At 36.6% G+C, this 27,669-nt stretch overlaps 1 protein-coding gene across 2 annotated transcripts in view; it reads left to right on the top strand.

Moving 5' to 3' along the window:
• The window catches only part of ZEB2 (zinc finger E-box binding homeobox 2), a 117,384-nt gene extending 90,494 nt beyond the window's left edge, over positions 1 to 26,890 (top strand). For both annotated transcript variants that reach the window (XM_063429382.1, XM_063429381.1), the window contains 7 exons: positions 8,678 to 8,749; positions 9,793 to 9,981; positions 10,844 to 11,058; positions 14,847 to 14,955; positions 17,711 to 19,689; positions 21,867 to 22,047; positions 24,716 to 26,890. In XM_063429382.1, the coding sequence (XP_063285452.1) occupies positions 8,678 to 8,749; positions 9,793 to 9,981; positions 10,844 to 11,058; positions 14,847 to 14,955; positions 17,711 to 19,689; positions 21,867 to 22,047; positions 24,716 to 25,281 (3,311 nt within the window). In that variant the 3' untranslated portion in view covers positions 25,282 to 26,890. The remainder of the gene's footprint in view (positions 1 to 8,677; positions 8,750 to 9,792; positions 9,982 to 10,843; positions 11,059 to 14,846; positions 14,956 to 17,710; positions 19,690 to 21,866; positions 22,048 to 24,715) is intronic.
• The last annotated feature ends 779 nt before the right edge of the window (positions 26,891 to 27,669 follow it).

The following is a 27,669-nucleotide window of genomic DNA, read 5'->3' as shown; positions in this document are numbered from 1 at the left end:
CTTTAAGGGTTATAATGGCAACTCTCACACCAAATGTATATGCTCATCAGACCATAAATGAAGTGGCGAGCACGTTAAACTGGCATATAGATGTACCCATGAAAGGACTATAAGGGCCTAATAGTACATTGTCTTTCGTTTGTATAAGAACACACAGGTGCACTTCAATAAACCAACATCATGTAAAAATGTCCCACCGCCTATTTGAAACCCATATAACACATTGCATTTCCCTCTTCATGATAGCTGTCCCCATAGATACTAAACATGAAAGTTGGATTCCCATAAATCTGTGAATAGCTTATAGAACGATTCTCAAAATACTCTTCATAATTCTGTTATTTCTTACATGTGAATAAATGGTTTATTAGACAGATGGTTGTCCTCACACTACACATTTCACACAGTCTAGGGAAGAAGGTGTTATACCAGCAGGGGGCACATATAGTGAACTTGTAACACTGTTTTTCTATTAGTAGAGGCATTCCTCCACTATTCAATTAAAGAAAGGTCAAGGGTCAGTATGTAGTATGGGTTAGAAAACAAAATGGCGGCAAGATGTCACCTCTAATATGTCTCTGTGTTATCAGTGGGAGCAAAAAGTAAATAAAACTAACAACAAAGATTAAACAGCATTTACAGTATTGCATTACGCAATTACAAATGTCATTTGCATTCCTGTGATATCTTTGTTGCAATTTGGATACACTGCCCAGTAGTGCTTTATCACAATAAAAATGTTGCTAAGTTGCAAGTGAGCCTCACCTTTATCATAGATGGACTTTGGAATTCTTTTATTATTATCATTATTATTGTTAGGATTTATATAGCACCTACATACTCTTGCAGCCCTATACAATAATACAATGATACAAAATAACAATTATTGACATGCAAAGTAGTGTTAACAGAGGCAAGAGGTAAAGACGGTCCTGCTCAAATGAGCTCACAATCTATTGAAAATGTATTGCAGAATTTTAATGTGGTGCTTTTAAGCTTAAAAAGTAATTAAATAAATGTGTAGAAACAATTTGGCACTTCACAGTCACATTGTGGCAAAAAGACATGATGGCAAAAACCTGATGGTAACATATCGTCTCACAGAGCCAGTTTTCTACCTTTTCATCATTTACTGCATCTCACTAGCATAGACCTTACCACGCTAATATAATTAATGAAATAATCTTCTCTATTCAATAAATATTGGCTAATTTAACAAAGTAACCTTCTAAAGAGGATGATAATACAGATACATTAAAAAAGCAAAAACTACAGTCAATCACAGGAAATGAGAATACTAAGGAAAAGGGGTCTCCAAACTTTTAAGAAAGCTACACTATATATATATATCCTAGCAACCACCTTTCCTACCTTACCCTTACCTTTTGTGTCACTTTACCCCACACCATCTAGACTGTAAGTTCATTGAGCAGCGCCGTCATTCCCTCTGTTCCTGTGTGTCCAACTCGTCTGGTTACAAATACGTGTCTGTTAGTCCACCCGCTACGGAACTTGTTGGCGCTATATAAATAATAATATTTATATATATAAATATATACTGCACTATGTGTGATTAAATTAGTTCAAGGTCTTTTTAAAGGTTATTATGTGACAGTTTAAATGAAGCAGCAAGTACATGAACAAAACACATGTTTTTAAGGGGGGGGGGCATCAGAAGAACTGGACTTTATCACACAATTAGAGTAATAATGACCTATATAATATGTTTCCATCATCAGTCTAGATAATGTGGTACCATCAACTCCTCTTCTATGTCCCAATTGTTAAGGTGGCGGAAGAGATCGGTTATATGTCCTGAAAGTCTATGTGAAACGCACAATCTCCGTTTTGTAGACTAGGAGCTCTATCAGCTAGCTTTAATTTGTAAAAAGATGCCAATGCCTCTTCACTCATATCTATATGGATTCTTTGATTGAGACTCATTAGTAGCATTTCTACAGTGCCCAAAAAAATTCACAATTGTAGGAAGGGGATTTGTAGGGGTGAAGATTAGAAAGCTCTGCTTAAACAAACTTACGGTCTACAAGGACTTGAGGAAGGTGGATATTTTTTGTAGTATGGTGGTCTGAACGGGATTTGTACTTGAGTTACACAGCTCTAAGGCAGGCAATGTTACCACTGCTCTAGTCTTCCAGGTCATCTGGTGCACCTAGTGAACACCTCTTGCATGAAAACTCCATTTTGTGGTATATCTTTTAGAGTTTCCGTTCTTGGAGATATTTCAGCTCTGAGGGTCCATAGTTTAAATTGCCTCTTTCTAAACACATCACTCTCTCACTCTCTTCCTAATATCTTATGGGTTCACCTCTCACCTGGTCCATATCTGCTTATGCCTGTTTCTTTTTCTCTTATCCTTATCAGACAAGAGCAGTCTCTATGTCTGCTTCTTTCAGACTGCCAAAAAATGTCTGCTAATCACTTTCACCAATCTTCTCAGGTCCACATTCCCCTTCTGTACAGACCTCCCAGTAGTCCCATCAGACTCACACTTCTCTTTTTTTTCACAATGGGGAGATTTAGCACCTGGTGTGCTTTGAGGACTAGGATGGAACCGCCAATGATATAACAAGTTTAAGCGCAAGCATTATTTCCCCCAAAATACACACACACTTTTTAAGTTGTTCTCTTTGTACACAGAGCACACCATAGTCACTGCAGACACAATCTGAAGCTCCTTGTGATAAAATGCAATATCTTAACCTAAGCTTACATTCCATTGCACGTTCTACAAAAGAAATCACATTGAGTGGTGAATCGGTTTACTTTTTTAACCCCTTAAGGACACATGACATGTGTGACATGTCATGATTCCCTTTTATTCCAGAAGTTTGGTCCTTAAGGGGTTAAAAAAGATGTTTATTTATTTATTTATTTTGCAAGGGCAGGCGATGTTATGCACTTAACACCACCATAAAGTAAAAAGTTATATCGCGTCGTAATCTTTCCCTCACTAAAATGTAAACGATCCTGAAGATTGAGTGATATATATATATATATTTTTTTTTTTTCTGGGGCAAATATTTCTTGAATCCCATATAAACATTTATCGTTCGATGCATTAAGACTTTAAGGTTTTAGATTTTCGACTACGAGGGGGGAGCGCAGCCAAAGATGCTGAAAAGATAAATACGTTTAATTAGGGGCAGAGGATGGTCATTAACGGAAGTCTGACTGCTGCAGAAGTCATTAACAATCTTAAATGAAATTTTTATTTTTATGATAGCCATTTACATGTATAATAAGAGCCAATGATTCTTGGGAGTAGTGTGACAGAAACAGAGTACAGCGAGAAGCCATGTAAGACATACTATTTAAATGAGCTGCTGTTAGCTATTCATATTTGTTAATGAACTAGATATGCAGAGCTTTAAGAATGAATGTTCTGATGGCTTAAATTTTAATATCTAGAAATCAAGGGTAAGGGCCAATTACTGGATTTTTTTTTTTTTTACCCTTAAAGGAATAATTAATAGGGACGTAACAAATGCCGCCCTCCAAACTTGAGAAAAAAAAAAACAGAGAAAGAAAAGGTGTTTTTTTTTTAAATCTTTTTTTTTTCTTTATTTTTTTAAAATTAGGATTAACTCATTTAAAATAACGCCAGACTGATCTGTTTTATTCTTCTCCTTGTACCTTTCATCTTCTGTTTATGCCGGCGTCTTAGAAAGTGGATACCTCAGAGTAAGACTGTTCATTTATATATATATATATCCCCCTCTCCCCATTTCTTTTTTTGAATAGAATCTCCAGACACACTATAAAGATGCGACTATTGATAGATGGGGTTCTAAAGGGTTAACGAACGTGTAAGGATGTTAAACTGTCCAGACTGTCAGACAGCCGAATAGCATTGCTTTATCTATAATTTTATTTTGCTATTATATTAGGCCAGGAGAGTTACTTTGCTTTTTACCTGCCTACTTATAATGACTGGTAATGATTTAGTATTTTTTATTGTACTGGAAGTGCTCTGATGTGGTGCCTTGATGTCTAATGAAAAAAGATTATTTCTCCTACTCCTCTCCTCCCCCGAATTCAGGCCAATGTTTATTCTGAATGACAGATAACGCACATTTCTCCTGATAAAAAAACATTTTTTTCCCCCTATTTATTGTTTGAAACATACAATATAGACAATAATTTGAATTCTACTGCTCGGGTTTATTTAGCTGTATTTTATCACTGGTGCCTGTCTGTCTGTTATGCCACCTCTGTGCATAGCTTTTCTGTGAGATAAGCTCCTTCTACTCCCGTTCTCTCTCCCATACGGTCTTCAGTTTGTCTGCAGGATGCAGGTTTTCAAATGAAGAGTTGTGGAGTCCTCACTGTGTTTTTCCGGTTTTAGTACAATCAAAGTTTTGTGTACGGAATTGTCCTTGACATTCTTTGGGTCCCACAATGGGGTGGACACAGTGTGCTGAAATAAAACATGACATCATTTTCATTGGTTCAAATAAATCACCTGAATCTTGGCTTCTCTCTGCTTTTTCAAGGATTCTTCAACCAGAGGAAGAAAGTGTTCTTTATTTTTACAAACCTTTATCCCCGTGGGCGACAGGAAAATGCAAACTTTTACTCTTGTTATCAAAATAAACACACTGCTATCCTATTAAAAAGACGTTTAACATTCTCCCATATGTATTGTTTCAAATGGTGCAACTTATAACATATAAAGAGACTGATGGGTGTATGTATGGCTCATTTCTCATTCTAAAGTTTAAAAAAAATATATATTTAGATATGTATCATTTTTTTATATATATATAAACAACAACACCAAAGGGTGTGAGAAAGTTTGTGAACCCAGGCACTATAGTCAAATAGATACTGAATGACTGAGGCGCAAGAAATGTGTTTTGCAACAGCCAAATCTGAAGCCTTAATCCAGCTAAAATGTTGTGGAAAAATCTGAAGCAAGCATTTAATGCGAGGCAATCCAGATAAAAAAGGTGACTTTAGGCAGTTCTAGAGAAGAATGGTCAAAAATACCTATCGACTGCCGGATGATTGGCTATCATAACTGGTTTGTTAGTGCGAAAGGACGTATCACTACTTACTGCCGACAATAATTGTAAAAGATGGATCGATGTGTTATTCTGGTTTATAATTAGAATTTAAGATAAAGATCAGGAAGTAATGGATTCATAGATGCTTAACTCTTATTGCATTAGACGGGCCAAGGCCGTATGTTTCCAATGGAGGATACCAACTTAGGACCAATCCATTTCTACAGACAATATTCCAAATTACAGCAATAGCCTAGAATTGCATAAAACTGATTGTGGTTCCTTGCGAGCCGGATTGCTTTTGCCGCTAGCCCTTGACCTCAGTCTCTTGCTAATCAAGTAACTTCACTGTTTTTTAAATGAATTCCATCAACTTACATTTAGAACTCATGCAAGAAATAAACAGTAGATTATTTTATTGATATTCAAGTAAAAATAAAGCTCTAGATTCGGTGGGTTCTGTATTTACATGCGCGAAGAATATCTCAAAAGGCGACTGTGTCCAGTAGCCCCGATACCCTTGTCAGCAAAAAGCGAGAACCTGCTATGTTTTAACTTCTCCTTACTGATTCGCACGTAAAAACAATGAGGAAGGAAATGCAGAAGAAATATTGCAAAGTAAAGCTATTATGCAAAGATAAAATAAATATATAAATAAAATGCAACAAATAGTTCTTCCCTCGGCAGCTGAGTTTACGTTCCCTCAGATGGTAATCTTGTGACTCCGAAGTACAAGAAATCACATGAGATGAGCGAGGAAGAAGTGAACGACATACAATAGCTATATTTATTCCCTGTGACAACCTTCTTGGAAATACCTTAACTTAATTACTTGCCGAGATTGATATAAATATAAGACGCTAAGCCATGTTAACCCTTGTGTGTGTATCAAAAAAGCAATGCTTGGTCAAGCTCTCTCAGCCTGCCCTCATATAATGCTACAACTCTCATCAACCCCAGACAGTCAATAGCAAGGAGATGATTTGCAGTCAAACATGCGGACTATGGTGGACTACTCTCTGAACTAGATTAGATTAGAGGGCGGAAACAGAAAGAATGACCAAATAGAACCCGTACTTAATTCTTAGAAACTAAAAATGAGACGTAATTTGAACACTCCAAAGTGATGAAATGTTTGGAGTCCAGAAACTGCACAGGCTTTTTATAGCATGTTTTGTTTTAAAACATTTAAATTACATCAGTGCATACATACACCTATAATAATTGGTGTGTGCATTTAAAGTGTTTACTTTAACCCTTTGGAGCAGGGGGGGGGGGGGGGATTTTTTGTGTTTAATTTTATATTGGGAACTATGTAAGAGGACCCTCAACTTCAGCTCTAAAACCTAAAAAATGAAATGTTTTTTACTCATTTGGAATCCAGCGCCTCCGGATGCCACTCGTGTAGAAGCCTGTGATTGGACCAATTGCCAGTTCGGAGCCTATGTTAACACTCTGGGCCTGTGAGGGCAGGGAGGCAGAGGAGGGAGTGAGGAGATGGAGTTTTATAAAAAAAAAAAGAAAAAAAAAAGAAGATAAACAGCCCTCAAGGAGCAACAATTAAAAACAAATATTTCTGTATGTGCAGTGTTTCAAGCAGAAACGCCGCACATACAAACTCCTACCACCATGATCACTTTAACCCCTTAAGGACACATGACATGTCTGACATGTCATGATTCCCTTTTATTCCAGAAGTTTGGTCCTTAAGGGGTTAAACTGAAGACATCACCGTGGTTAGAGCAATCCTTTAAAATAATGTGTGTGTTGTGGTCGTTATGTACTCAATGTGTTGCTTACTTTTTCTAATCCCAGATTCCAAACAACATGCGGGTGTGCATTAATGTTAGTTTCAAGCCCATAATTGGAGTTTGGTGGATCTCAATTTTTAGTGTTCCACCAATGAACTCACATTAACGTGCTCACTGATCATCCTCAAACATCACAGGTATATTTGTAGCAGAAATAATATATTGTAACAGATTTATCAGTATTCATAAACGTAGTTTATAATATTGCCAGATGGACAAAAGCCACCAGTTATTGTCACTTAGCGTGCTACAAAATAACTGGTTGTCCTCAGACAAGAGAAAGGAGAGGGTGAAATGTGTTACTTCTGTAGAGAGATTGGTGGACTCTGTCTGCATTCGTGCTTTGGTTTATATAATGAAGACTTGATCTTACACTGCAGTTCCAATTGACCAGCAGTCCAACAACAGCTAGCAGGCCAATATTGGGTTACACTAATATAGGTGTGTATTCTCACACAGGCATTTGACCACTTGGGGGTTTCTTTAAATTTGGATAAAAATTGATTAATAAGCTAGTACCAACTGAATCTTTGCTCACTTGGATTCTAGAAGCTTGACACCAGTTTAAAAAAACAAACCTATGAAGGAAGGATAGGGGTACCAAGATTATATCTATCTTGCTACTTTGTGTCTATGTCTCGTGTTACACCTTACGCTATCCTCAGCCTCTGTTGGATCCAGTGCGATTTTCTGGCTCTGCTGTGCGATTACAAGCTCTATTATTCTCTGCGTTTCACTGCTACTATCATCAACCTCAGCCAACTTCATAAATAATTATTTCAGTCTACTGGGACTCAGATACAGTAATGAAAAAAAAAATAGTAAAAAAAATAAAAAAAAACAGAAATGGACAATGTTCTAAATTTGCTTGATAAAATGCACTATTTTTTTCTACAATAATGGCGTCTGCATATTTAAGTTTGCGGGATGAGGGATATAAACATGCATGTATTCACGATCTTCTTAGGGAATATAAGCATTATAAAAGTGCCTTTGTTCTTCACATTTCTTAAATAAGGTTTGCGTGCGCTAGGGGCTCATTAGGATGTGTCACTAAACGTGCGACACTGCATGAAGAATGGGCAAGTTGTGACACGCTTGATGTATCCACTTGACTGTGGGTCATATGAACCTAACACCTTCTTCTAAACACTTAATAAAACTCATTTCTCTATGAATGATATACTACACAAATATTCATGACACATAATTCCTTCAGAAAATGTCGTAACCCTTTAATCATTTCATGGAACTCTGATACAATATTTACCGAAGTAAATCCCCGATCTCGACTCAGTTGGTTCAAAAATTAGACTTTGTCAATTATCTGTTGTCAAAATCATCCTCACTGTTACTATTCATAGTTTTAGCAAACTCTTTGTCTTTCCAAAATATGGACTACAATACATGCTTATCAAAAAAGACTTACATCAACCTATCAAGAACATGTCCACGGATCGTATTCACCAAACAATGAGTTAGAGTAAAATGGACATTGGAACAGATAGACTAAAGCAGCTGGCTGTGTCTATAGCTGAATTGGAGATTTTTTTTTTCTAAATTAGCTATTTTCGCCATGATTTTGCAATTAAGTTTTCAAATTTACTACAATTAGGTGTTTAATGAATCCCTGGTGTTTAATCCCTTTAATATGAGTTCCTATTAATATTATCAATGTCTGATTATTTTGTAAAATAAGCAGATATATTAGGGGGAACAGCGCACATCAAAACCATTTAGCCATTGCATTGTATTCCCACCTGTAACTTTATATAGATTTCATTGTTTGAGTCAGTATTTTATTATAAAGTATCTTTTTTTTGTTTTGTTTTTTTATAGACGACTTGAAAGATGATTACGACACTTTGGGGCCAGATGCCAGTCGTCTAACCACTATGAATAACGGTGCAGGTATAGTATAATTGTGACATATCTTACTTTTTTTTCTGTACTGCCTCTATTAACTCCTTAAGTACTGATGACATGCCAGACACGTGATGACATAGATTACCGTTGATCTCTAACAGTTGCAGAACTAGAGTCAGCCTTAATGCTGGCTGAGGTTCTTAGGAGTTATGGTTGAAGCTTGAAAGGTCCACTGTTTGGCCACCCCTGATATAATGGTGGGTAAATCTACACCTCTGACCTTCATACTGTAGATCTATCCCACGTTATTATCTCATTATTTTGAAAGATATGATTTAAAAGATGAACCTTTATTATTTTGAAAGATATGACTTAATTTATCATAGTTTATATATAAGCTCATATTCCCTGGAGTTATAATATGCTTTATTTTTTTAATCAGTGAAACAGGTATGATATAAACGTTAACATGGACGCAAGCAGCGAGCGTTCTTATTATTTCGATAATAGGAATATTGAGATGCTTTACAACCCCTGGTAGGTTTTCTGTAACCACAAGATGTTAGACCACAGTGTACTCATGGCTCCTTTGCAGTGTTTTGATTACTCAACAGTACAATTGTTTGTTCAGCCTGCAATTACCCAATATTGTCATGTTAAGAGACCACTTCTTAGCTGTTAGGAATTGGAAGGGGTCAGAGGTTTTAGGCAAAGTTAACAACTGACTCCTTCAGTTTATGTCAGTGAATACGATTTGTAGAGGACGTCATTGTTAAACCTAAGTTTTGTTTATTTATATAAGAGTGCCCATCTTGACTGTTAGTGTGTGAGATTAAGTAACGAGTTACGTTTTGCCTGTGCTTAACATAATAGCATTTGCCATTTCTTTCATCGTTTAGAAAAAAAAAAACATGTACTGTATTTCAAATTCCTTTTAATATATCGTCTACAACTTCACTTGTAAGCTGTAATTTTTATACCCCTTTCCCTGTAAAACCATAAATGGCTTGTTATCTGTTTTCTCGTAAATTCCACCAAAGAAAGAGAAGACACCATAACGTTTTTGTTTGTTTTCTTTTTTTTTGTAGTGAAGAATGCAAATTGTACACCAGAATTTGAGGAATACTTTGCCAAAAGAAAAATGGACGATGGAGACAACCACGGAGTTAGTATAGCAGAGTATTTGCAACGTAGCGACACAGCCATTATTTACCCAGAAGCCCCGGAGGAACTGTGTCGTCTGGGCACGCCAGAGGCGAACGGACAGGAGGAAAATGGTAATGTTATGATTCATTTTTAGATACTATAAGGACTTGTCGCAGCTGTTGCAATTATAAATGCACTGTGTGCTTGGGTGTTTACCTTAATATTTCTCGAACAGCTGCGGAGGCATGGAATTTCATGAGCAGACTATTCGCTAAGCTCATAAGGTCCCTCTGCAAGTTCCTTACATTTTTCAGTACACTTGCAGGACAAGAATTGCTGTGTGTTATTATCTGAAGATAAACTGATCTTCTACTCAAACTGAAATTCGAAAAAAAATCCAAGCACACCCACTCACTTATTTTTTTAGCAAAAACGCCTCTCTCTTGCTTTTTAAAAGCATTAATGGTTTACTGCTTTTTATCTTCACGTTTTATTATGCCATTTGCCATATGAACTGACAAGTCTGTTAATAAAGTTAGCAGAAAATAAGTATTTTCATTTTTGTGCTTGCACAACGAACGTAGCACACTACCCATCCTGATTTTACTATGGGCATGGAATTTTAAAACGAAGGGTCTTCATTTTTAGTGGGACGTGGAAATCAGGGTGATGTCATACATGTGTAATCTAATTGTAGGTTACTTAGGAAAGCCATGTTGTTTTGCACCTGGTTTAGATAATGTACAGGAGGAAAGGGCAAGAGCAAGTTGTTAATTAATTTTCTATCACAGTATGGCATGATTCATACAAGTTTTCCATGGGCGTGTGATGGGAATGAGGAGAATTGAGGCTCAGCTTAGATGATGGTCCTCTAGTGGAACAGATTGCAGTGATTCCTGTCATTCCATCCCAGGCACTAAGCCCATTAGCTGCCATTGATTTACTGACCTCTTCACCTATTCACTCATTCTCCCTCTTGCTCCTCGATTGTAGAATTGCCACCTGGAACACCAGATGCTTTTGCCCAGCTGTTGACCTGTCCCTATTGCGACCGGGGCTACAAACGTTTGACATCGCTGAAGGAACACATCAAATATCGCCATGAGAAAAACGAGGAAAACTTTTCGTGCCCTCTTTGCAGCTATACATTCGCTTACCGCACCCAGCTTGAACGACATATGGTGACGCACAAGCCAGGGAGAGATCAGGTGGGGGCTAGGTTTAAGTGATTTTTTTTCTATAATAACCCCTTAGAGAAACTATATTGCTTTGATTGGCAATCATTATTAATTTTTCATGGCATTTTGAAGATGCAGATCTTTTAATGGTAATAGCCTTAATTGAGGTCTAAATGATTTTTTGATGGTCTCTTTTAATATGATTTAATAGTCTTATGTTCACGATCGAATGAGTGTGTTAATTTCTAATTTAGAAATGTTACTTGCACTTTAAGTTCACTTAAGTTAAATTTTTTTATGTTGCTTGAAAGGTGAAGGGAATACTATCATTTTAATTAACACGTTATAAAATATTACTGCCATTTTATTTTGGTTTTTCATTTGCGTTTTTTTTTTTGTGTTTCTATATTCATTGGGGCATAGAACTAGAAATACCGTGTACAGGCCCACACCTCATTTTATTTTACAGAAATTAGACCATGCATTGGGCAAGTGATTCATTTTCGACTACACATTGATATCCACTTAGGAAGATGATATAGACTTGCAGTAAATGGAAAGCACTCATCCAGATAACAACTCCATCACCAATTAAACTTGTTTCATAGTTTCAAATTTAATTACCAGTGTTACAAATTTAGACCCCAATGTAAAAAAAATAAATAAATTAATGTTTTAGTTGCAGTTATTAGTCTTATTTGCAAATTGATCAATAATGTATAACTTTGATGAATACAAGTACATGTTTAGTGCTGTTGTTCACTGAGTATTTTGAAAAAATGAAAGAATCACCTAATAGAATGCTTAGAGAATGGGAGAAAACAAATATAAAAAAAAACAACACCCATAAATCAGTAATGAACAGAGCTAAAAATAATCGTATCCAAAACACAAGTAAAATATGGCAATATTCATTACCTCTCCTAGGAAGCTCATTGTTGTCAAAAGTATACGTGTATTTGTGGATATTTGTTGGACTAATAACCCAACAGGCAACTTCTTTTATTACAAATGCAGTGAACTACATGTCCCATAATGCTTTCTCAGCTATTTCTCATAGGGTGCTTCTCATGGGTGATTTAGCCCATAGAACAACCTCTGCCTTTCCTAAAGCTGTAGACTACATGATGCAAGATGCTTTGCAAGCAGCAGTGATATAGTCCCACTGGACTATTGGTTCACTGCTAAATTCCAACACCACAGACCTTCATTAAAACCGGGCTTTGTGGCCAAGCATCTAGACCGGCTGGAGCTATCCCATGCCATCCGGGCTATCACAGTCTCGCACAGTCACAAAAGTGAGAGGCTTGCCTTTATCTGAAATCAATACAGAGGTCCTAACTAGGTCACTTGAACTGAAATCATTCAAAAACTAGGTTTTCACATCACAATAGCTGTGACAGAAAGTGACTGCCCTTCAGCTAGCTTGCCGACTGCTGTAGTTGATTGTCTGGCCAACTTGTGAGATACGGTCAATGTGTAAAATGCCACGAGCGTCACCCTGGCTATATTTTCATTTTACATTTGGTTTCTATCAGAGAAGCAATATATATATATATATATATATATATATATATATATAAAACATATAATAATAAGAATGTTACCAGTAAAGGTACATTTAGCTGGCCACAACTTCTAAGTATATCTTTGGGTCTAAATGCTATGATCACCCAACTCAATTGTACTCCAATTGACCTTGCTTGGAATAAAATATGAGACCTTGAGATATTGCAGCGTAAAAATTAGTTTGCCCAAATCGATTCATATGAACAATATTTTGGTTTCCGATGATTTGGATTTCATTCATGTGGCATTTCGGTTCAGATTATATTTGTCCATCCAATCGTTTTGAGAAGAAACGAGTTGGACAACCAAAATAAAGTGAAAATTATCCAATCGGTGTACTGTAAAAGTGAAATAATATGTATATATTTTCCCCTCCGTTGGCCACTTCTTACTTGATCTGTGATTTAAATAAACATTTATTGACTGTCCCCTAGCCACCAATCACATTTTTTCCATCAATCTTCTTATTTCTGGCTTCACAGTCAGAACTGCAACTCATGAATCAAACAAACTGATTTTGTCCGTTGTTCCTTTTTTTTGTTTTGGGATTTGTCCATATAGCGTTTTGTAGTTTGGAATTTCGAATTGAAATTTGCTTGAAACCAAATGCACACATCTACTGGAAACCTACTGATTTGTCAACCAAACACCGGGGTATCTCCCGAACCATGAATTGTTTAGGGATTTTTCAACATTCTCCAACTCACTAATTTTGTAGTTCCTCTATTTTGGCCTAAAACATGCATCCCTGTTTTATTTATCCACAATTCTATGTTTAGTGTATAAACCCCCTTTCAAATAGTTTTTATTGAAAGATTTAAAATTCTTACAATAAAATGTAAGTAAAATAGTGATACAACAAACAAACCGGGGTATAATGTAATATATACTTATCTGAAAGTAGTAAATGATTAATAACTCAAATGTAAAGAAATGTGGTACAAAATATCACAATGTATAAACTCCTTAAAAATTACATTCACTAAAATCAGAATTGTACCAAACTAACAGTAGAAATACAAAATTCAGGCTCCAGTAGACAAACTGGAATATAGACGAGTTGAAGACATGTTTGAAACCAGCTAAATTAGCTATTCGTATTGCCAATCAGATTTCAATTCTCTACAATTCGGAGTTTAGTAAATAGAAACATTACTGTCATCTTGAGTCTTTTACCCCTTTTGTTTTCATTCTAAAACCATGTCATCTAAAACACGATGTTGCGTAATAATATACCCCAACAACGAACCTTAAAAGGCGAATTTTCCATGATTTTCTATACAACAAGCAATTTCCCGTTAGTTTGGTCGCACGGGCACGTTTCCGAACGGTAACTTTGGTGTCGAACAATCTCCTCATTTGCTTGTGGCATTTACAATTAGTAAATGAAAATGATTGTATCATATTAACAGTGGCACAACTAAAGTTTATAGTAGTCCTCTGAGGGCCATGGGGGGAGACAAAGCAGCTGTTGCTGTTTGTTTATGCAACTCAGCAACATATGAGCGTTGGTCCCTCAATGGGGCTCGACTGGGATGGGCCGGCTTGATCTTTGAAGGTTGCTGCTGTTTGAACAAACCTCCCTATGTCCTGTGTAACACCATCTGTCTTACTAGGAATGTGGGAAGGTTCAACACAATCAAGCAGTTGTCACACTGCTTCTGTGCTATCTTTTTTTGTGAGGCTTTTGTGCCCATGATGCTTGAAGCTAACTGACATACCTTGAACATCTCTCCTGTATTATTTCAACATTCTCTGTCAGAACTGATATGTCTCTGTAATGCTTTAAACCTGTTCTATGGGGGTCCGGATCTTCATTTGCTTTTCTCACAGCAGTGAAAATTCCCCATAGCTTAGTACATGGAAGGGATTTTTATTTGAGCTGGTGTGTATTTTAACAATTAAGAAAACACCATTTACTGTAGCCTAAAAGGAAAACAAAATATCACGTCCACAAAATAATCATTTTCGTTTGGTGTAAATTTATAAATTTAGTATATGTTGCCGTTAGATTTGACCAAATTGGAATGGTTATTTTTGTGGGGGTTTTTTTTTTTCTAATTCTACCATTATTCTAAACCGTGTACATATAGAATTTTTTTTTTTTTTGAGTACATACACAAATTAATGTGTCATGATACAAATAATCTGTAAATATTAATTAATTAATTTTTTTTCCTGGAAGGAGAATATTCTATGGATTAATAAAATTTTTATCTGATTATTCTTCTTTTTATTTTTCCATGCAGCACCAAATGTTGACCCAAGGAGCAAGTAATCGAAAGTTTAAATGCACAGAATGCGGTAAAGCCTTTAAATATAAGCACCATCTGAAGGAACACCTGCGAATTCACAGTGGTAAGTATTTGAGGTACTGGTGTTCTCATTTGCATTCTCTCTAATTAGGCAAACTTTAACCCATTCAGTACAACAGGGAGAAGAGCAACACATTTGTAAGGGATGCTCTGTTTTTCGCATTGCCATTTAAATGCTTAACGAATGTTCATTTCTAAGCCTTTTTTCTTTTGACATTCAAATAATTATCAGCTGTATTTTATTTTTATTTTTTGAATGGTCTCATTGCTGCCTCTTCCTTCAATACAATTTACTTTGAAAAATAAATAAGCACTAGAATTTGGAAAAAAAAATGGCATAATGAAAAGTAATGTTATAAATAAATAAAAAAATAAATAAACAAATATATAAACTATTATTAAGTAAGCACAGCTATTGCATTGCCCAGATCGTTCGAGGACACCAAAAATAATCTTAAATTATCAATAATTATACAATTTCTTAAGATTTAGGTCTAGTGTCATTTGTCCTTAAGACCTCTCTCATATTTGGAAGGTACTGTAGTTAATGACAGCACAAAATTTGTAAAACACCAAAATAACACAGTCATATGATTTGATACCAAATCTGCACCCTTGTTTGTGAATATAGGTTTCAAAATACATATTGCAAAAATCCGTAATGTGCCTGATACTTGCCAAGTACACTGTATTTTACAGGACAGTCCTGTCGTTTGCCCCCTTGTACCTTTTGTAACTTGGGACATTAAAAAAAAAAACACTGCACCTTTAGGTTCCATCTAAACAGAGAAAACATTCCTTTCTTTGAAATTGACCAATCAGGGAATGCCGGTGTGGCTATAATAGAATCACATACATAGAATGATTTCTCCTGTGTGAATATAGACTTGCAGTATTGATTGGTACACAGTGGTAGAGAGCTCTGGTTAGAATAATGACTGGTGCACAGAACATAAGAGAGCTTTGCCTGAAGACAGGCTGCTGAGGGCTTAAAGAGATAAGCGTGTAAGGTAAGGTAATATAACACCGTTATTAAGAGCTTGTTATGGATCCCAGTGCAGTAATTGTAAACTACGCTGTACAGTCATATAGGCTGCTGAGACCTGTCTGCCTTATTAATTTAAATGTGCTTTTGTTTAATTAGAGGGAAATAATTATTCATTCTTCAGGGCTAACCTTTGCTGAGTACACTGTCAAGAATATCCACTAAACTCTGAGTTCAAATCCAAATTGCAAAAATAACACTAAAATAGTCAAATTGTAACTGTAGCAGAGTTTTTTTTAATTCACTAGTATTTCAAGTTTAGTAGATTTAGTAGATAACCTAAATCTGCAGATCTGCTGTGTTCACTAAGCCTGTGCACTACAGAACCACAGCGTACTTCAAGTCTGTAGGTAGCAATGCTGCTGGGTATACTGTATGCTGCAGATCTGCTGGGTACATTGGGTCTGTAGGTAGCAATGCTGATGGGTACACTGTATGCTATAGATCTGCTGGGTACATTGGGTCTGTAGGATGCAATGCTGATGGGTACACTGTATGCTGCAGATCTGCTGGGTACATTTAGTCTGTAGAATGCAATGCTGATGGGTACACTGTATGCTATAGATCTGCTGGGTACATTGAGTCTGTAGGTAGCAATGCTGATGGGTACACTGTATGCTATAGATCTGCTGGGTACATTGAGTCTGTGGAATGCAATGCTGATGGGTACACTGTATTCTGCAGATCTGCTGGGTACATTGAGTCTGTAGAATGCAATGCTGATGGGTACACTGTATGCTATAGATCTGCTGGGTACATTGAGTCTGTAGAATGCAATGCTGATGGGTACACTGTATGCTATAGATCTGCTGGGTACATTGAGTCTGTAGAATGCAATGCTGATGGGTACACTGTATTCTGCAGATCTGCTGGGTACATTGAGTCTGTAGGATGCAATGCTGATGGGTACACTGTATTCTTCAGATCTGCTGGGTACATTGAGTCTGTAGGATGCAATGCTGATGGGTACACTGTATGCTATAGATCTGCTGGGTGCATTGAGTCTGTAGGATGCAATGCTGATGGGTACACTGTATGCTATAGATCTGCTGGGTACATTTAGTTTATAGGCTGCTCTACTGCTGTTTACACTATATACTATAGATCTGCTGGGTACATTGCGTCTATAGGCTGCAATGCTGCTGAGTACACTGTATGCTATAGATCTGCTGGGTACATTGAGTCTATAGACTGCAAAGCTGCTGGGTACACTATATGCTGCAGAGTTGCTGAGTACATTGAGTCCGTAATGCTGCGTAGTACACTGTATGCTATAGATTTGCTGGGTACATTGAGTATGTAGGCTGCAACACTGCTGAGTACACTGAATGCTATAGATCTGCTGGGTACATTGAGTCCGTAGGCTGCAATGCTGCTGAGTACACTGCATGCTATAGATCTGCTGGGTACATTGAGTATGTAGGCTGCAACACTGCTAAGTACACTGTATGCTATAGATCTGCTGGTTACATTGAGTCTGTAGTCTGCAATGCTGCTGGGTACACTGTATGCTATAGATCTGCTGAGTACATTGAGTCCGTAGGCTGCAATGCTGCTGAGTACACTGTATGCTATAGATCTGCTGGGTACATTGAGGCTGTAGGATGCAGTGCTGAGTGAGCCCTGTATAAAATAGCGAATCAGTATTTAAAAACAAAAATAGAACCCAGTAAAATCTGATTTTAAGTTTTTAACCCCAAAAATATGAACCATAAATCACTAATTTCCCCATTTTTTTTTCTTTTTGCTGTAGGTGAAAAGCCGTATGAATGTCCAAACTGCAAGAAACGTTTTTCCCATTCAGGCTCGTACAGTTCACATATAAGCAGCAAGAAATGCATTGGTCTAATATCGGTCAATGGGAGGATGAGGAATAATATGAAAACAAGTTCATCTCCGAACTCTGTATCTTCTTCGCCCACAAACTCAGCCATAACACAACTGCGGCACAAGCTGGAGAATGGTAAACCACTTGGTATGTCTGAACAGTCAGGCTTACTGAAAATCAAAACCGAATCCTTAGATTACAATGAATATAAACTCCTTTTGGCAGCCACACATGGATTTAATGGGCCTAATCCATTCATGAATGGTGGTCTTGGAGGATCTAGCCCACTGGGAATCCACTCCTCAGCTCAAAGTCCAATGCAGCACTTGAGTGTAGGAATGGAAGCAGCCCTTCTTGGCTACCCACCAATCAGCAGTAACTTAAGTGAGGTTCAGAAGGTACTCGAAATTGTGGACAATACTGTTTCTAGGCAAAAGATGGAATGCAAGTCTGAAGAAATTACAAAAATGAAGGGCTATCATATGAAGGAAACAGGGCATCAAGCAGAGGAACAAGGGGTTACATCCCCTGGAATACCACCAGGGGGTCTTCCAGTTGTTAGTCATAATGGTTCCACAAAAAGTATTATTGATTATACGTTAGAGAAGGTTAATGAAGCCAAAGCTTGTTTGCAGAGTTTGACTACAGATTCAAGAAGGCAGTTTAGTAGTATTAAGAAAGAAAAGTTACGTACACTGATAGATCTCGTAAGTGAAGACAAGATGTTAGAGAGCCACAATATATCCACTCCCTACTCTTGCCAGTTTTGTAAGGAAGGTTTTACAGGTCCCATTCCTTTACATCAACATGAAAGATACTTATGTAAGATGAATGAAGAAATCAAAGCTGTTCTTCAGCCCAATGAAAACCTGATCCTCAACAAACAAGCAATGTTTGCGGAGAAACAAGCACTCCTGTTTTCATCGGTACTTTCTGAGAAAGGAATGAATAGCCCCATCAACCAATACAAGGACCACATGTCTGTACTCAAAGCATATTATGCTATGAACATGGAGCCCAACTCTGATGAACTACTGAAAATTTCCATAGCTGTTGGCCTTCCTCAGGAATTTGTCAAGGAATGGTTTGAGCAAAGGAAAGGCTACCAATATGCAAATTCAAGGTCACCATCTCTGGAAAGGACCAGTGCTGAGGTGGCTCTGGCTACCACCATCAACACTCCCACTAAAGACTCACTATCAGCCAGATCTCCAATAAAGCCTGTGGACTGTATAACTTCCCCATCTATAGCAGAACTTCATAATCGGGTATCTAATTGTGATACACCTCTCAGGCTAACAAAATCTAATCATTTTGCTGGTATAAAACCAGTTGTTGATAAATTGGACCACTCAAGGAGCAATACTCCATCTCCTTTAAATCTTTCTTCCACATCTTCTAAAAACTCCCATAGTAGCTCTTACACTCCAAACAGTTTCTCTTCCGAGGAACTCCAAGCTGAGCCTTTGGACTTGACGGTACCAAAACTAATAAGTGAATCCAAAAGTATTATTGCCATAAAGAACAAAACTAAACCCAATAATATATCTCTTGACCACAACAATGTTTCTTTATTACTCGATACTGTAGATGAGCCACTTAATTTAACTTACATTAAGAAGGAATTTTGTCATTCAAATAATCTGGACAAAAGCATGAACCCACGATTTGCTATGAATCCATTTACAGGAAAACCTTTGTATTCAGCTCTCCCACCGCAAAGCGCATTTCCATCGGCCACTTTTATGCCTCCTGTACAGACAGGTATTCCGGGATTACGACATTACCCAGGACTTGACCAGATGAGCTTCCTACCACACATGGCCTACCCATATCCAACCGGTTCATCTACATTTATAGATATGCAGCAGAGAAGGAAGTACCAGCGAAAACCAGGATTTCAGGTAATAAAGCATTCTATCACAAGTTTAGTGATACTATATTTTATAATAATATATATAAAATTAACACTGAATTATCTTTTTATAGTTCTATTTCCTAATGATTTTGGTGGAGTTTTTAACTTTATAAACAAAAGCTTATAAGGTTTGCTTAAATCTTGTCCGAAGTAAAAAGTGTAGAACCAAACATTTTTGGGATCTAAGAGATGCCCAAGTCACATGTGCTGGGCATGCCACAAGCGCCCACCCCCGAAGTGCCGCATTTCAAGCATAAACACTGCACATAAAGATTCCTACCTAAAAGGAGAAATGGTTGTGATAGTTGCAGTAACCCTTTAATAGAAACCACAGACTTATTTTAGCTCACGGAATGTATTATCTAATAGTTCAATTAATGTTTTATCATGAATGAAGTTAGTTGCCGCTATCCATGTGCATGACAGCAGTACAGGCTGTCCCATATGTAGCTTGCATTCTGTACCCAATACATGTACTGATACAAGCAGGAGAAGCATTGCCTCCTCTGTGATGGTCTTGCAGCTAAAACATGGAGTGTCCCTTTAAATGTCCCTTTATGACATTCTGGGTGTATAGTTACAGTGGCACTGCCACCCTCGGGGCTCCTTGAATTTTTTCAAAGACCGTAGATGGTGACGGCTCGCAGTGAGGTGGCCACGGCCACGGACCTGTCTCTGGTGGCTTCAGCCATCTTCATTTAGTTGGTCTTCTTCAGCTCCTAATGTTTCATGTGGAAGGAGCCCGTGTCAGTGTTTTACTCTTGAGTGTGTGCGAGAATACAAAACTAAAGTCTATGGATTGTAAGCTTTTTCAAGCAGGATTCTCATCAAACCTTTGTCCCTGTAACATGTAATTGTCTCATCTACTGGTAAATTTCTCCATTTATAACATTGTAAAGTGTTGCGGAATATCTTGGTCCTATATAAATTATAATAATATGGAGGTATATGGGCAATGCCTTTTTCCCTACGGTTGTCACTTGTGACAGCTGAGGGAAATTACAAAATGTGATGATGGGAGCTCTACCTTTTGTCAAGCTTTGTCAGGCATAGGGAATGTACATACAGGCTTCTGTATATGTAAAAACACTGTGTCCACAAGTCTGCAGCATAAATATATTACTTTTAGTCACATATTGCATTACTGTATTACCGCTCTGTGATGTACATTCTTTCCAGGAACATTTAATTTAGGTAGCAACCATTACCAAAGGATACATTCTGCATAGGATTTTTATGGCAATTTATTTAGTTTAAAAATAATATATGTCTATCTTCCTTAAAACAATAGCCAGGCCCATCTTCTCTGGTTTAACTAAAAGGGACACAATAGGCACCCAGACCACTTCATCTCATTGCTCTAGCTGCAGTCTGTTAGACAGTTACGAGAGACGCTTCCTGCAGTCTGTGAAACGATGTTGGATGTCCTCACACTTTGCATAAGAACGTTCAGCATCTTGATAAGCTCCATAAGAAAGCATTGATTTAATGCTTTCCTACGGGGAAGGGCTAATACGTGTGCAATACGCATGCATATTATGTTCTCCCTCATTGCTGACGCATGAGGGGGCAGAGACAGAGCTGGCGCTGATGAAAAGGTAAGTGTTAAAAGGTTGTTTTTCTATTAAAACCTTTCGACATCCGAGGCACAGACAATAACCTTAAGGCAGAGAGAGACTATAGTATTAGGAATACAGTTTTATAGTGTTCCTTAAATAATTGGGTAATTGTAGTGCAGGCACCCCATGTGCACAATGTGAATGCATGTGACGGCCCTTTGTAGTGTTTCGGGGTTATGTTTTATTTTATTTAGTATTTTTTTATTTCAGGAAATAAAAACATAATTTACTAATCCATTTCAATATTGCCTAATGCTGAAGGCATGTGACAAAGATAGAACACTGAGAAAATATTCTCCATATTAAATTGCAAAATTAAATAAAATGCTCAAAGCTTTTTGTCAGCAGACATCAGCGTAAATGGATTGCATTCTAACGTTTTGCATCTGATCAAAAATTTCAATTAGGAAAAAAAAATGAAGTTACTCTTCGTTTTTATTTTTTAAAAGACATTGATTTTTCTTTCTTTTTTTTTAAAAAAAAATAAGTCTTTTATTGTCCGTGTCAATTATTGTAAAGCTAATGCTGATATATTACATTGCAGGGTGAAATGCTTGATGGGACATCAGATTACATGTCAGGCTTGGATGATATGACAGATTCTGACTCCTGCCTGTCCAGAAAGAAGATTAAGAAAACAGAAAGTGGCATGTACGCATGTGATTTATGTGATAAGACATTCCAGAAAAGTAGTTCACTTCTGAGACACAAATATGAACATACAGGTACGCAGATTTTCACCTGTGTCCCGTTAATTTAAACATATATTTTTTTGAAAATCAATTTATTTATTTATTAATTTTTAAACAAAAAAGTTGTTGTTTTTATAACCATAAAACAAATAAATAAAATAGATATCCAAATATTTAAATATTTAAACTACACGGACAGCTTCCGTAAACTGTACGTGGTGCTCATTTATATTCTTCTCCAGTCTAAATATCTGAAGACACATTTCCCATAAACCCCTGTCATAGTCCGTGCTCAATCAAATGAGAAAAAGTTGTTTTGAAGTTTATGGGGTATGTACATATTTATCTTCTTTCTCCTAAGATGTGAGAGGAAGCTAAGCTGCGAGAGGCTTTTGCCTTTGTAAAATCTTCGCATCTGGCAATATATTTTTAGCTCATTGAGTAAATTAGTGAGAAGCATTTTGGAATTGTATGATAGTGTTTTTTGGGGGGAATGTGCTATGAGTGTTTACAATGAAATTAATCAATGAAACATTGTCAAGATGCCCTACATATTTGTGTGTGTGTGTTTGACAGTGTGTGTGTGTGCATGTCTGACTGTTGGTCTCACAGTGGGTATTTGTATATGTGTCTGACCGTGTGTGTCTGACATTGCCCATCAGTGGACGTGTGTCTGAAAATGTGAATTGGTGTGTGTGTGTGTGTTCCTAACTTTGTGTATGTGTTTGTACCTGACAATGTTTACCTGTGAATGTGTTTGTACCTGACATTGTGTATCTGTGGGTGTGTGATTGTGCATGTGTGATCTGCAGTGTGTATATTTGTGTATTCTCATATAGACTGTATGAGTATAAAAGTTTATGTGTGTAAATCTGTGTGTAGTAATGTGTGTGGGGGAACCCAGACACATTTGTTTAAGGAGCCCCAATATTTCTGATAGCAGCCCTGATTTTTGTCATTCAACTTTCCGTGTTGACACAGTAGGTGGACTTAAACCCTATATTTGGGTACAAATTAGGCTTGGCCGGGATTTTTTGGTCGCTTATTTTGAGGTTGATTTAATAAAATGCACTCAGTCCAGTGCTAGTATTTAGTTTGGCCTAGACAATACATTTGACCCTTTTTACCTTAGCGTTGAATGCAGATAGTTGTGGAATTTAACCATTGCTGGTTCCTCTTTAATATTAAATATTAATACATACCCTTTAATATTAAATATTAATACATACCCTTTAATAGTAAAAATAAATCTCTGCATACCTGTCTTCATAAGTGAAAAGAACCACTTTGAAATGATATTTGTTTGCAAACCAAAGTTTCAGCTGTTCTATTTTCTAAACTAAGTAAAATTTTGAGCATGTACCCTATGTATCCCTTGCACGTGTCCTGTTCCAGTTCCCCTTCTTATATATATAACCAGATTACAGCAGACAGTGTTTCATTCATATTGTGTTATATGACGGTGTAAAATATGGATGCGTGATAAGTTAAAACTCCCGTTTGTTTCCACCAGCAGCTCTAAAATGTATCCAGTTTTACAGGCCTCGTCTAGGGCAGTGTTTCTCCCGGTTGCATCATGTTCTTCGGTCTTTAGGCATGGCATCATGCTGACAAGCATTTCATGTCAAGTCTATTTTTGGCTGAAACGTCAGGCATGGGGGCTATCGAAGGTGTGAAGGGCATTCCTGTGCTATTTGTAGCTTGAAATCAACCAGATGTGTTTGGGCCCTTTCTGAAGTCCACAAGTCTAGTTAGAGAATGTGTAAAATGCCCATGATATTGGGCTAGTCGGAAAGAGCTGCAGGATTCCTTTTAGTAAAAAATAATTTAACATAGCCTTTCAATCCGAAACTGCATCAGGTGAAATCAGAAACCAACTGAAACATGCAATTGCTGTGAATGTTCATTTTGATTTGTGGTTCTGAATTCTGCCTATGGCACCAAAAAAAGAGATGATTGATGGTTATGGGACAGTCCCTAAATTTAGATTTTATTCAAAGATCAAACGATAAGTGACCAATAGAGGGGTAAAAGAGAGGTCAGAAAATCTATCTATAGATAATATATTAATATATATTATTTTACTGCCCCTCCTGTTTTTCCGATTATTGGTTACTTTTTCTCACTTGATCTGTCAACGAAATGGCAGGAAAATACTTAGATCAGTTTACTAGAAAATATAGACATAATACTATATTGTGTACGTATTTAGCAGTAGACCGTCTCCTATTTGTATGCCCTTTTAGTTCATCTGGTTCAGTTATTGAATCATTTTTTTGGGACCACAAAAAACCTGAACCAACTGAACCAACATTCGGCCGAAATTGAGGCATCCTGTAAAAAATTTTGTTTTCAGAATTTTTTTTTGACTAAGCCAAAGTTTCTCACTGTGCACAAGTCTAGTTTAAAATAAGGATGTTATTTACGCATAGCAACACAGAAGGTTCCAAAGAATTTGCAAATATATATTTGGGCCAATGCAATGGGTAATCCTTCCAGTGCTAGGGAGGTGACTTATTTGGCAGTAAAAAGATTAATACAAACAAGGCATTAATTTATGAGTAACTTGAGATCATATGCCCCATGGGCACTCCGTGTGTTGAAAATATTGTCGATGTATTTTATCTATTTATAAATCACAAAATAATTGCCCTTATGTGGAGTGAATTTTAATCTATGGGAACTTAATTTTGTTTTACAGGAAAGAGACCACACCAGTGTCAAATCTGCAAAAAAGCATTTAAACACAAACATCACCTAATAGAGCATTCACGTCTGCACTCTGGCGAGAAGCCATACCAATGTGACAAATGCGGAAAACGCTTCTCACACTCGGGGTCCTACTCACAGCACATGAATCACAGGTACTCCTACTGTAAGAGAGAGGCCGAGGAAAGGGAAGCAGCAGAGAGGGAAGCCCGTGAGAAGGGTCATTTGGAACCCACCGAGCTACTGATGAATCGGGCTTATTTGCAAAGTATTACTCCTCAAGGCTACTCTGACTCAGAGGAAAGAGAGAGTATGCCAAGGGACAGGGGGAGCGAAAGAGATCATGAAAAGGAGGGGGAAGATGTTTACGAAAAACTGGGAAGACAGGATGGTGACGAAGAGTTTGAAGAGGAAGAGGAAGAAAGTGAAAATAAAAGTATGGACACGGATCCAGACACAATTAGAGATGAGGAGGACAATGGAGACCACTCAATGGACGATAGCTCAGAAGATGGAAAAATGGAAACCAAATCAGATCATGAAGAAGAAATTATGTAATAAACTACTGCATTTTAAGCCTTTGAGTGCCAGAGGGTGCAGAAAGGAACAAAAGGCATTTCTCACACCTCGGGCACTCGTAGGATTAAGCTTCCTATAATATATATTTTTTTCCAGTAGTATTGTTACCTGCTTGAAAACACTGCTGTGTTCATGCACGTGCCTGAAGCTTCCAGGAAGCCTGTATAGATGAACTGAAATGGGGGCAGTTCTGCCAAAAGTCAAATGAAGTTTGAGTTGGTTATGATTAAGAACTGCATTATGCAAAATTTTTGTACAGTATTAAGGCCTAAAAACTGTGTGGTTCAAGAGACTAAACCCTGTGTTTAATAGCATTTATACTTTAAGCACAAAATAGTTAATTGTACGAATTGCACTCTACTTATATATCACTACAAACTTTAAAATAAAATAAAAAAAAGATATTTCTAATTTATATTAATACATTAAAAAAAAAAAAAAAAAAAGTGCCGGCACTGTTTTAATTCAGTGTTATTATTCCACATTAATTTATGGTGCTCGCACTACAAAACATCAGTATTATGATTCCTTTGTACTTTACTCTTCATAACTTCTCAGTTTTATGCTAAGTAACCACACAATTTTAGGCCTCCTTTTTTAATTTTTTTTTTAATATTAATATTATTATTATTATTTTTATTTTTTTAATATGAAGGAACATGAAGTGTTGCATGTTATTTGGAAAAAAAATGAAGTCTTAAAGTGACCTGGAGAGAAAGGAAAAAGGATGATGAGAATTAAAGAAAGCCTTTGTAAGGTGGTTTTTTTAAAAGCCTTATATGCAAACCTTTTAATCTGTGTGTTTCTTCAAGTGCCATCCTTGTACAGTATTAAAAAGGTAACATTTGTTACCTAAGCACCAGCTTCAGTGTTAAGCTCACCCTGTTCTTTGAAGCACCCATGTCAGTATTAGGAGAATAGGCAGCAGTTCCTTAGTTTACATATGTTTGTGCAATGTTTGTGCAATTTTTTTTCTGTATTATATATATTTTTTTTTCTTATTTTTCATTCATTTGTCAGTATTACACCAAACATTTTTTTTTTTTTGTGGCAAAAAATACTTTTGTTTTGTATTCATTTAAATTTAGGTCAAATAACATTTTATTTATGTGGCTCATTTTATATTTCCTAATTTTATTTATTTCATACTGTAGTGTACAGTATTATAGTTCTTCAATATAGATATATTTTAGTAAAAAAGGAACATGACGTCGATCACTTGGGCAAATTTTACGTAAAGAGAAGAGCATTTATTGTGTTTTGGGACATTATTTGTGAAATGCGATTTTTCAATTTTATTATTTTATTTTTGTTTTGTTTTTTTTCCAATTACTGGAAATTCCAAATTTGGGAACTTTTGATACGATCTTGTGAAAACACTGTATTTTCGACTGAAAATTCCACTTTCTTCATCTTGTTTTTTAGCTAAAAAAAAAAGAGGGACTGTTAAATACAATGTATAATACCATAAAAAAAAAATCTTTCCTGAATTGTCTTTGTAAAAGTATTATTGAATTTTCAATTTGTTATTTCTCTTGAAAATGACCATGCTCGAATAAAAATGTAGCCAAACTATGCAAAGAGTGAATGATTACTTAAGAGTGACATTTATTTGGAAGTTAATATTTAACGTGGCTCTGTGATTTTAATTTATTATGCAACATTATATCGCACTTACTAAAATTGCCTTGTGTTGAAATTTTTTACAAATTTTTTTCTAAAATGTAATAAAAAATTTCTAGCAAATAATTGCTTAACTTGAGCAGAATGGGCTTTTAGCATCATCAACAGTTTACAAAAAAAAACATTCAGGTATTTGGTGGAACGTATAGAGCTACTTGATGAGACACAGATATTGATCGGCTCTTACAATGGAGGGATGAAGAGGGACTATAATTGGTAGAGTGATGGCAACAGAGGACACTCAAATAAAACAACCACGTAGGGAGCACAAAGGGTGATAGATAATAAAAATAAGATGACCATAGTGGAGGGGGGCAAGGGAACAAAGTGAATTGGTAATAATTTAGATGTCATCTAAAGAGTTGGAGGAGCTGGACTACAAAGGGCAGAGCAGTTCAAGCAAGGAAGGCCAAAAAGGCAGAGGAACCAAGAAGGCATTTTGTTCTCTGTCCGTGTTAGCAAACAAACACCTTTTTATAAAAAAAAGTATCTAAAAATCTACATTGAAAAGTAAGAAGCATAGTTTCAGTTTGCTTTCAGAATTCAACACAATGAGACGTTAAAATTGTCAGTTAAGGCATGCTATCCAGAATTCTAAAGTAAGCCCACATAAATATCAACTTGGCATGATTGCTGGATAAGCATTGTAAATATAATAATTATGGTGTTTATTTGTTAACTTGT

The sequence above is a fragment of the Pelobates fuscus genome, chromosome 8 (genome assembly GCF_036172605.1).
Source record: "Pelobates fuscus isolate aPelFus1 chromosome 8, aPelFus1.pri, whole genome shotgun sequence".
Classification (NCBI taxonomy): domain Eukaryota; kingdom Metazoa; phylum Chordata; class Amphibia; order Anura; family Pelobatidae; genus Pelobates; species Pelobates fuscus.
The sequence above is the reverse complement of the archived record's forward strand: the minus strand, read 5'-3'. Positions and strand labels throughout refer to the sequence as shown.